At 41.7% G+C, this 11,843-nt stretch overlaps 1 protein-coding gene across 1 annotated transcript in view; it reads right to left on the bottom strand.

Moving 5' to 3' along the window:
• Positions 1 to 5,149: 5,149 nt before the first annotated feature.
• Positions 5,150 to 11,843, bottom strand: part of Aldh7a1 (aldehyde dehydrogenase 7 family member A1) — a 40,307-nt gene continuing 33,613 nt past the window's right edge. Inside the window, 5 exon segments of the mRNA XM_004631324.3 lie at positions 5,150 to 5,423; positions 6,889 to 6,964; positions 10,373 to 10,446; positions 10,620 to 10,717; positions 11,749 to 11,843. Coding sequence (XP_004631381.1) covers positions 5,369 to 5,423; positions 6,889 to 6,964; positions 10,373 to 10,446; positions 10,620 to 10,717; positions 11,749 to 11,843 — 398 coding nt within the window. The 3' untranslated portion in view covers positions 5,150 to 5,368.

Genomic DNA, 11,843 nt, shown 5'->3' with positions numbered 1-11,843 from the left:
GTCTCCAACCTTTCTGGCATCATGGACTGGGTTCATGGGAGGTAATTATTTCACAGATTGGAAAGGGAGAGAGTACAGCTTCAGGGAGTACATTTATTATGCACTTTATTTCTATTATTACATAATGTACAATGAAATAATCATACACTTCATAATAATGCACTCAGTGGGATCCCTGAGCTTGCTTCCCTGACCATACAGTCCTGTCTGGGGGTGAAGGGTGGCAGTGACAAGCAAGGAGTGTGGCGTATGTCCAGTCTACTCCATAATCTTGGTTTTTTACTGTCACTGGAGAAAACCCTACTTCACAAAGACAGGAAGGTGGAAATTGAAGGCTTTTCAGTGCTTTGGTGGAAATCTCAGGTTATTCTGCCTTGACGTTAACCTAAAGCCTAGGAAAGCTTGAAGCTGTCTCAAATACAATCTTAAGGCCATCATTTGTAGTCTCATGCCATTTATCCTTTTCTAACAAGGACAGTCCCTGGGTTTCTAATCCATTCCTTCCCAACTCACGCGCCTTTTATGGTTGAGAGGTACTGCTCCAACTCTTTTGAAACCTAAGACAGGTGATAATACGTCTGCTAGGAGAAAAAAAGTCCCTGGCTCCATCTCTCTCAAGATTTCCACGAATGCTTGGCACACTGCAAAGATCCCAGTGCTCATTTGTCACCTCCCAATTCTATTTGGCTCAATGCAGCTGCTGCATCCACTGACTTGAACACAGTCATCATGCTCAAAGTCGTCATACCTCGTATGTCACACAGGCAAGCAAGCTGCTGGAATATGCTGCCAGTACAACTGTTTTTCTACAAGCCCTGGTCAGGTTCCCATATCTTAAAAAGAACTCACCTCAGGCTCACGAGCTCCCTTTACAAGGTATCTCACTTCTGTGTAGAAGACGTGTGTGCTCTGTACGCACTTCCTCACAGAGCAGTGAACCTGTAATTTAAGTGGGGTTCTTGGTGCTTTTTTTTTTTGTATTTTTTTTAAAGGAAGGGTCTACAGGGTGTTCAGGGTCTCACTACTAGATTGGACTCGTAGTGATCCACCTGTGTACAGCCTACCAAGAGCTGGGCTTACAGTTGTGCGCCACCACGCCTGGTCTCCATTGCTGCCTCAGTGAGCCCTAGGGGCGGGGCTGGCACAGCAGGCCTGGGGATCAACACCCCCCCCCCAGCCCCTGCACCTGCTTGCAGGCGCGCTTTAATCCGCTGAGCTATTTGGCTGGCCCTGGTGCTTTCTTTAAATGTAGTTTTCTTTTTGTTGGAAGCCCTAGAGTCTTCTGCTGTGTCACCATCAAGTCTTTTTTCCATTTTTGAAGAAGTTCTCCAGTGACTTTATTTTTCACTCATTTTGGCTATAGTTAGCTTGTGGGCTTACCAAAAATTAAGACAAATGTGTAGTGTGAGAAAGAATCACATGGTACTGCAATAACACGTAAAATTTTTACTTTTGTGCATTAGAAGTACAATTAAAAAGAAATATGGAGGTTAAAAAAAAAGAATGGAAAAAGGTTGCTCACATGAGTGGGCACAAGTGGTGGGACAGAGCATGAGGGAAAATGGGTGTTTTTTAACAAGCATTGTAACCACACTTGAATATTTAACCATGCATAAGTATTAGTTTTGAAAACATATCATAAAATTAATGTAATCTAAAAGCCCACTAGTGGTTTCATCACACCCATAGTTCCAACTTGGCTTTCAATGGACCCACTTTACCTGCTGACTTAAATTGTCATTCTCACCTGAAGGAACAGAGTGAGTTCACTGAACAGGTTGAACAAGTCACACAAGTAAACCAGCTTTGGGACGCACGTGCCAGGGGATTCTCATTCTTTAGGACCCAACTGGTGGGCTTGCGATCTGGATACCTGGGAACCTGAGCCCAAAGGATCACTTGAGCCCTGGAGCTTGAGATCAGCCTCAACAACACAGCAAGACCCCATTTCAAAAAGGAAAACCAAACCAAAAAGAAAGGAAAACAGGGGAAAGTACTTAAAAAGAAAACAGTGGAAAATATTTGTACCCTAATTTTCTAAATTTAAATTGGAAAAACTATTTTTAAAAATAAATAGGTTTGACTACGCAAAAAATCCAAAATTTCAATTTATCAAAACAAATTTCTGGGACCAAGAAATAATGGCAGCCCCTTGTTTCATACATCTTTAGTGCTGCAAATCAACACGATAAGTTAAGCCAAGCTGGAGCGGTTATGTGGAAAGGATTGGTTAAGTATGAAGAGGGTAGAAATTGCAAAACGAAAGGGCTGGGAGATAGCTCAGTGGCATAAGCACCTGTCTAGCAACCACAATGTCCTGAGTTCTAGCCCCAGTACTACAAAAAAGAAAAAAAAAAAGAATATTTAAAAAAAAATTTTGCAAAAAAAAAAGTGACCATTGCAAATGTCTCCAGAGATCAAGCAAATAAAAAGAGGGAACCAAGACAAACAAGTGGGTCGAGCCAGGTCTAAGACATCTGTGTGAATACAGGGAATAAGGAGTCTCATCTAAATATATTAAGATTAAAACCAACCTCCCAGTTTGCAACCTGCCAGAGTGAAGTTGACTGAATGGTCAGCAAGTGCCTAGGGAAGAGCCAGCGGAGGCTCAATGGTAGAGCATTTGCGGAGAAGCCACAAGGCCCTGGATTTCACTCCTAGGATGCAAACAACACAAACAGAAAGCGCCTAGAAAGAGTGGAACAAGGGCATAATCTTGGGTCACCTCAACATTCCCAGGAGACAGAATGCCACATTTCTTACACAGCAAGAGAAATGAAGCTGAAGAGACTCCCTTAGAAAGAAATGAACTGGGGAGATAGCTCAGTAGAATAAGTGCTTGCCTGGCACGTGTGGTGTCGTGAGTTCAATCCCCAGTACCACACAAAAAAAAAAAAAAAAAGGAAGAGCACGTTACACACTGCACTCGTTTCCTCTGAGGAAAAGCCCTCCTCGCCACTGTGTGAAGCCTCCACTGGGAGCGCCAGGACCGCGCCCATTTTCTGCAGAACCACAGAGCCTCTCTGTTATGCTCCTGCTGGTTGGGTGCTCTGTCCAAGAACTGGGGAGGTACAAGACTCTAAGATTGCTAGGGTCCAGTGTGGCAGCAAAGGCAAGCACGTTGGCTACGATTCAGTTCTTCACATGCACAAAGGAGGCTGGGAACTTTCAGTAGTGGCAGCCAGAGCCTAGCATTTAGGAGGAACTGTACAGTCATGCAATGTTTAATATAACCTCTAGCCTCCTAGAAATATATGGCTGGCTACATCTAGAGGTGTACATTCTTATTTTCATGGTTAAAAATAGTAATAAGCAAAGGAACAAAAGAGGTACACTTTAAAAGCAAAAAGTTCTCAAAATAAAAATGGCCTATTATAGAATTCCTGAAAGTTTAAAAAACAGGGTAAGAGTACTTACACATTGTGATGAAAAGAAATTTTAATACCCAAATTGCATGATTTTCTGTTTTCAGGAGTACAATTCACAATACAAGATGATCAAGTCTGTATGAAACCTGGAAATATGGAAGAGAACTTGGCTTTCAGTAAGATAAGATACTTCATAAAATATTTTAAGGTCCTGAGTTCATTCACGGACTAAATAAATATGCACATGTGTGTACTAGGGGTACAGAGGCCTGGAAATGTAGGGTTCCAGATAACCAGTTCTCCTACATCACTTTCCTTTGTGCTTTTTACCAAAGCTAATCATTTTTCTTGATTTAAAGAATCAAATTGGGGGGCCGGGGAGATAGCTCAGTAGAATAAGTGCTTGCCTGGCAAGCGCAAGGGCCTGAGTTCAATTCCCAGTTCTGAGGGGGCGGGGAAGAAGAATCAAATTGGGCCAGTGAGATAGCTTAGCAGACTAAGTGCCTGCCAGGCTTTGATTCCCAGTCCCACATGCCATGCTAGCCCTGCCCCTGGGACATACTGAACTAGCAACAGATTTCAGTTATGGTAGCGCACACCTGTAACCCCAGCACTGGGGAGGCTGAAAATAGGAAGAACACTATGAGTCCAAGCTGTGCAGTGAGACCCTGTACCAAATATATGAAATGAAAAAAAAATTTTTAAAGATCAAATAATTCTATAGCCTACAATCCTATTTTAGTAAGCCTATGTTGCTACCACTTACTTTAGTAATATTTGGCACTATTAGTTTTGATTACAGAAGATGAACTTTTTCCCTCCCTCATCACCAATTTCTCCGCTCAAGCATCGTCTCAGTAGGTGCATCATCGATATTTGGCTCATATTCATCAGGGACCACCAAGAGCCCAGGTAGACGCTATCACAGCTGGCCATGCCGCATCATGAGCGCCCGCCCTTCCCTACTGCACATAGTCTTTCATTTGCTTATTTCTCTGTTTTACCCCCAAACTCTTCACAAATTGTGCAGATCTCTACACATCCTCACGGCCTCTCCACAGGCCTCTGTCTGTCCAACCTGATAAGGGCTGAGGGGGTGGCAGCCGCTTCACACAAGGGGAGCGCAGAGTGCCACAGGACAGCTCTCCGAGCAGAACCAGCCCAAGGCAGCTGTGCAGCCGCCTGCTGGGAAGCCAGACACTCAGCAGAGACAGAGGGACTATCTCCAAGTTCTCTGTGAGCACGAGCTGCCACTGCAGAGGAACACAGGCTGCGCACAATTCCAAAGGTAACTGCAGAAGCCTGAGTGCTAAAGAGAACTACCTACAGATTGCAAGAAACAGCCAGGTGCACCGTCAGTAGATTTTGCATGCATGGCTTCAGCTTCAAAGTCCTAGGCAAGAAGCAGCTTGTGGGCCAAGAGTGAAATCTATGTTTACTCTGTTAATCTCTTCCAAGTTCACACAGTCATCATGAGCAAGAGATGCAACTATGGTCAATACCCCTTGTCATTTTAAACACAGCAAGCCATTCCATCCCAATACTGGTCCCTAGCATCTAAGGGACACATTTTTCTCTCAATCACACTTTTTCCAGTACACAGCAGAGGAAGCTAATTTGAATCAATATTCACTGCAGAATTCATTCTTGCCTAGGAGACACCCTTTACCTACTGGGAATACTTCTATTTTCTCTCTGTTCTAAATTCCCAGCATGGCATGTACTTTTTCTAAAGTGGCTTCAACTTAAAGTAAATAAATAGTGACAAAAAAAAAAAAAAAAACCATCCAATTCATTTTTTACTAAATGTAGCTAGGTTACAAACATTTTTATTTTTAAAAGAATTAGTCTCCTGATTTAGTCAGGGCTTAGAGGTCATAGGAGATTAGCTACTGTCATTCAAAATGATACTTATTCAAGGCAAAGGTCAATATTCTTGGTCTTCAGGGCAGCTGCAGAAAGGCCTACAAGGCACTGAGGAATGTCCAACGGAAACACCTTTACTCAAACTTGACTCCTTGGGCCAGTGGAAGGTCCTTACTGCAGTTGATGGTACTGGAAAGGAAAAAAGTGAATAAAATTAAATTAATGATGCTACACACACAAAATAGAATCCTTTCACACCATTAATATTTATTGGTCACTAACTTATTAACAAGTTATAAGTTAGTGATGAAAACAATGTAGGATATAAAACAATATCAGTATGGATCCAGTATTATAATAGAAAATAAAAGAAATAAAGAGAACCATGAAAGTTTGGAAAGTATATATCCATACATGTTACTCAAATTTTCTTTTGAGCAGGACCCAAGAAAATGGGGACCGTAATTGTTCCTCTCTCAATGATTGTATTAAATTATCAGGGAAACATAAATATCCCCATTTGAATAGAAATACGATATTTATAATTTAGTAAAATAGAAGCTTCCTTATTAACTCATCCCCTGAGAGTCACCTAATTTTGAGAGGAAAATGTCCCCACTATATGGTTCAGAAAAGCCATAGCTAGGTGTTTGCCAGTCTAGTTCTCCAGTACAAGAAAAGTAAGAGGAGTGTGACAGATACAGAAAATGCGAAGTGGACAAAGAGCACACAAGTGTCCGGGATTCAACGCACTCAGCGAGTGTCCTCGGGCACCCTAGGGTGCAAGGAGCCAATGCTGAGGAACAGCCGGCTCAGACTGGCAGGAAGTGGTACGCCAGCCCCGGCCGGTGCCTGCAGGCTCTGTGTCCAGCCCTCTTTCTGCATCACAGTGCCACATGGAACTAATCCCACACACCATGTTATCTCAAGAACAAGGCCTCCCCAGCCACACATCCGCGGGCAAATGGACTAGTCCTTCTCAAGGGTCCTGATCACTGTTCTACACTGGCCTCCACCAACTTGCCAGCCTTCTCCTGCTTCCACAGCCTTCAAGTGTGGAAAGTACATTCGAGACACAACAGGGACAGCTTCTGCATCGTCTCCTGCTGGTGGACGCCCACGTGTCCTGTCACTGCACTGTCCCCCACACAGAAGCCACTGCCAGGCAGTCTTGGTTAGGGTATCAGGCACTGGCTGAAGCTGTACAGAATGGCTAGAAAAACAACTCAGCTTGAGCACCCTGATGCCAAACGCGTAGGATCAGAAGTGTCCCAGATTGGGGGAGGAGGGGGACATGTGCAACTCAGGTTTGTCATAAAGTTTATTTTAGTTTCACACACACGCTACATCCCTATCCTGATGGCACTTTCATACGTTTTCAGTTCACCTGCATTCTGGGATCTGTCACATGGTCAGGTGTGGGATTTCATATAAAGCATGTCAGAGCTCAAATAATTCCAGATTTTGGAGCATTTGGTTATGAGTGTTCAATCTACAATATAAAACAGATTCTCCAAAACAGAACAGCTACCAAATGGTAGAAAGAATAAAATCCAGGAAAACTGCAAGAAGAAAAAGTAGAAAATACAAGAGTTTAACAGAGCACGTTTCCAACAGCTCTAAGACCAAAGCCAGCCCCAAAGCCTCTGCTCACCACGTAGATCTTCTCATGTACAGCTTCCAGGCATCACTGCCAGACTCCCTGCCACCACCAGTGTGTTTTTCTCCTCCTACAGAAACACAAAATCATCTCAGATTTGTAGCAGTTTCTTTCTCTGTGAGCTTTTACTCAGTATCCTGGGGACAGAGATACAAGGAGACCAGAACTCTGTAACCAGTTACTTTATATGTAGATCAGTGTAGTTCCTATACAACAAATAAAAACAGGAAGCATAAACAAACAGAAAAAATTAGGGGTCAGGGAGACAGCTCAGAGGCATAAATGCCTGTCTGGCAAGTGCAAAGAAGCTGAGTTTGATCCCCAGTTCCAGAAAGGAGGAAAAAAAAAAAAAAAAAAACTAAGGAATTAAAAAGAAATAGAAATATATCAGGAAACAGAAGAAACCTTAAAAATATAAAGATACTGAATGAAAATTTCTAGACAATTGGAAGATAATCTTATTTTTTGTTTATGCTCATCTATTCTTTCTACTGTATACACATATACCCTACTGAAATTTTTAAGAGCTATTTTAGTATTCTAAAAAGGTTTCAATAAGATAATGATCCCTTACATAAGAAAATGGTATTATTTGAAAATATGCTATAAAAATACAAGACATAAGTCTTAGGTTGTTTTCAGTAACAGCAGAAGGTAGAAAACTCAATGGAAGAAAATTTTAAGGAAATCTCCCACAAAGATGACTAAAGAGATGGAAAACACAAAACAAAATCAGACAACACTGGTAACATTCTCATTTATGAATATAAGACTTCACTTGGTTTAAACTATTTTCAATGCAAACAGTATGCTTTATGTTCAGCATCTGCCTTCCTTCCAGAACCTGGGATCTTGGTATATGCCAGACGGAGGGCGCCTATGTGACCAGTCCTCTTAAGACCCTTCGCCCCACAGCCACAACCTGCTGCTGAAGGAAACAGGCATACCCCGTGCAACGCCCTGGGAAAGAACTTATTTTTGCTGGCCCTGCGCCCATGCCATGCTGCCATGAATTGGGGAAGTTCAGGGGAAGGGACAAGGGCTCAAGAAGTTAATATAGAGGGTCAATAATGTCAATTTGTCAAAGACAGCAGTTATATTGTGTTATTTAGGAAAACATGAAATAAATCAAAAGGTAAGTTTACTTTTTTCTTCTAATAAGAACAGTCTAAAAGCCACTGGAAAAGAAAGAGAAATAGAGTATGGGCAAACTGATATTTCCATTATAAAACTTTTTCAAAACTCTAAAAACTAAATGCAAAAGCTTAGAGGAAGAATAGTCCATTGGACGGTGATAGGCACAGCTCAGAAATGGAGTACAGAACCAGAGGGGACAGAAGGACTTGCACAAATCCAGACAGCCAGAGAGGAGTTAGAGGTGGGGTCCTGACAAGAAACTCGAGCCTCTGCCAAAACTTCACACTGAGCCAGAATTGTAGTGCTTGGTCTAAAAGCATTAAAAACAAAAAAACAAAACAAAACAACAACAACAACAAAAAAAAAAAAAACCCTAATCATACAAACTTACAGATATTATTATGTGTTTGTTTCTGGCTATGGTGGCACAAACCTATGATCCCATCATTCTGGGAATATGAGGCAAGACAACTGCCATTGTGAGCTCATCCTGGGCAATTTAGCATGACCCTGTCTCAAAATATAAAATAAAGGGCTAGGGATATAGCTCAGTTCAAAGGCCCTGGTATTCAATCTCCAGTATGCAAAAAAAAAAAAAAAAGGAAAATAAAAAAATTTGTTTTGCCTTCTCTATTATGAAAAAAAAAAGATAATCTCTTTTTACTATACTTGGATTTTTTTATTAAGTAAAACTGAAGGCAAGATTGTTGGGACAAGTTTTTTAAAACAAAACAAACTTATTACTAAGTCTAAGCATTAATAGTTTGTGGCTTATTATCAAAGATAGATAAATAAAAAACAAAGAGAAACAGGGCCCAGCAAAGAGAAAAAACTTTAAAATAAATAAACTATTTCATCTACTGGAAGACAATATATTTATTATGCCCACTTTGCTAATAAACACCCAAAAAAAAATTTTTTTTTTTTTTTGGTGGAATTGGGGATTGAATTCAGGCCCTTGTGATTGCCAGGCAAGTGCTTATTCTACTGAGCCATCTCTTCGGCCTTTCTTTCTTTTTTTTTTAATTTTTTATTTATGTGTGTGTGTGTGTGGCCAGCTCAGCCCACCAGGGGGCGGGGCTGGCTGGCATGTGGTACTGGGGGATTGAACCACGGTCCCTGTGCTTTGCTAAGCTTGTTCTAAGTAGGTGCTTTAGACCACTGAGCCATCTCACCAGCCCCTCAAATCAATTTTAAGTCAATAAAGGAGAGATGTCTTACAGGAAAAGCAGCATGTGACATCACAAAATCACGATTGGGCTGATGGCTGCCCCGTTGTCCGTGATCATCTCCCAAGAGCAACAGGTCCTAGAATCTCACATGCGGAGGAGGAAAGAAGATGACGGAAGCCCTCCCTTCAAATGAGATGGGGGAGATGTGTAAAATATGGGGAACAGTACAAAATGTTGTAGAAAAGTGCCCCCTGGATAAGGTTGTACCAGAGCAAGTGATGAATCAATCTGTTCATTGACAATACAATGCCACATTTCTGCAACATATTCAAAAGGAAGCAAAAGCAAGTGTTATCAGATTGGCTGTTTCTTAAACTTGCATGGAAAGAAAGATTCCAGGGCTGGTGAGATAACACAGCAGACTAAGAGCCTGCTTAGGCAAGTGCAGGGACTGGGGTTCAATCCTTGGCACCACATGCCATTCTGGCCCTGCTTCTGGGCACACTGAGCCAGCAAGACCTGGCATGATGGCCCATGCCTGTAATCCCAGCACTGGGGAGGCTGAGACAGGAGATTCACTATGAGTCTATGTACTGAGACCCTGTACCGGAGATTGAACTCAGGCCCTTGCGCTTGCCAGGGAAGCACTTATTCCACTGAACCATCTCCCCAGCCCTCCACTTTTTTTTTTTTTTTTTTTTTATTTTAGGGAAGAATCTACAGGGTATTCAGGGTCTTACTACTAGATTGGACTCATAGTGATCCACCTCCCAAGGTTTATAGCCTCCTAAGAGCTGGGATTACAGGCACGCACCACCATGCCCAGTCTAACACCAAAAGTTTTATGTGACGTTTTCCAGCCTCAAAGCAAGAATTATAAATCATTTTTGGAATTTAGATCTTCGGCCTAGAAGAGAGATGCCACATTTCTGGGATTCACATATCTCGGGGATAAGGTTCTGTGTTTAACCCACTGCTGCGTTTAAGCAGAACACAGGAGTCGAGGCAACACCCTCAGGTGGAACGTCAGCTTCTCTCAGTTTATAAGGTCAGGCAAGATGAATACGGAGTCTCAGCCTGGCTCCGTTTCTCCATACACTTCCCCAACAGCTTCCACTGAGCTTCCTTTCCCTCCCAACACAAAGGAGGAGAAATGATTCCCTACATACCGAAGGCTCCTCCGATCTCAGCCCCGTTGGTTGGAATGTTGACGTTTACAACACCACAGTCCGATCCTTTAGGTCTAGGTGTAAAGAAGAGCATAGTGAAGAGTAATGGACAGGAAATTAAAAACAAAAACTCAAATAATCAAGACTCTCTGTGAAAAGAAAAAAAAAAAAAAGACTTCATTTTTTTCAAGTTGATTCACCACTCATATCAGACTTATACAAACATTTAAAACCGACAATGCTCTACCCAAGCCAGCGGAAGATTCTGCCCAGATCCTTGGTAAAGATGCTACTTGAAAGTCCCTGCTTCACCTCATTATTCCACGCAAAGGCCTCTTCTTCATTCTACAAGGACACACGTTGGAAGCCGTTAGAGGTTAGAAAGCTCAAGCTAAAGCTCGCTGAGGTTAAACTCATTTTTATGAGATATACAAATAATTTTAGCGAACAAATGAAAAGCAAGAGGCAACATTTTACTAACTCCATATTTCTTTTCTAATTTAGATCATTTTTAATAAAACTATGAGGTTTTCTTCTTTAATAATTCAAGAAACAAAAGATCAGTACATTCTTCCATTTTAACTATTAAATAGCTTATGTTTATTCTTTAATGTGTATAACACACTGAACTATGCACTGAGTACATGGTTATTTAATCCCTACACTGTGACATGAAATTTATACAATCGCCAACTTACACATTTGCCAACTAAAGCCTTGAGAAGCTAAATAATTTGCTCAAAACAGCACATTCAAACACACACGTTACACAGCCTGGATACTCCCTAGTGCTGTATGTAAAACAATGATAGATAATTTAAAGCAAAACGTAAGTAAGGGCAATCACGTAACTGTCAACAGGCTGCAGTTACTGCTATTCTCTAACTGTGAGCGATGGTACATTCAATGTGGACCCAAACCCTGAATTAGTGAATCCTCCGTGTTTTCCTGGTGAGCCCAGGGCCTACCTCAGGCTCACAATTTGGCCCCGGGGCAGTTTATAACTATGCTTCCATAGACCCTTCTACATCTTCTCATTTGTCTCACACATACGTAGAATTTAGGCTACAGAAGCATCCAGCCCACAAATCAGTAGAAGCCAACTCAATGGGTCACACAACCCAGACACAGGAGATGAGAACCACACGTCCTGGGAACCTTATCAGTCTCCTACCTATCTCAGTCTCCCTGGCAACAAGCTTGGCATACACTATAGATTTAAAGTGCTTCATATTTTACCTGAACCTCCAAATTTCTATTCACAATGACTTTCTAAACCCTTCCGAAAGGTAAAGAATTGAAATTTAACAGTTCTTCATATTTTCCTAGTCTTATTTATTTCAATATTAGGTGAGAGAAACAGAACTCATATTTACCTTGAATTTAATGACATAGAGAATCGGAGCAAAGGTTTCTGTGTGCACAATGGGCGCATCATGGGCAAGACCTGTCACAATTGTGGGTTCCACAT

The sequence above is a fragment of the Octodon degus genome, unplaced genomic scaffold, assembly GCF_000260255.1.
Source record: "Octodon degus isolate 3935 unplaced genomic scaffold, OctDeg1.0 scaffold00040, whole genome shotgun sequence".
Taxonomy (NCBI): Eukaryota; Metazoa; Chordata; class Mammalia; order Rodentia; family Octodontidae; genus Octodon; species Octodon degus.
The sequence above is the reverse complement of the archived record's forward strand: the minus strand, read 5'-3'. Positions and strand labels throughout refer to the sequence as shown.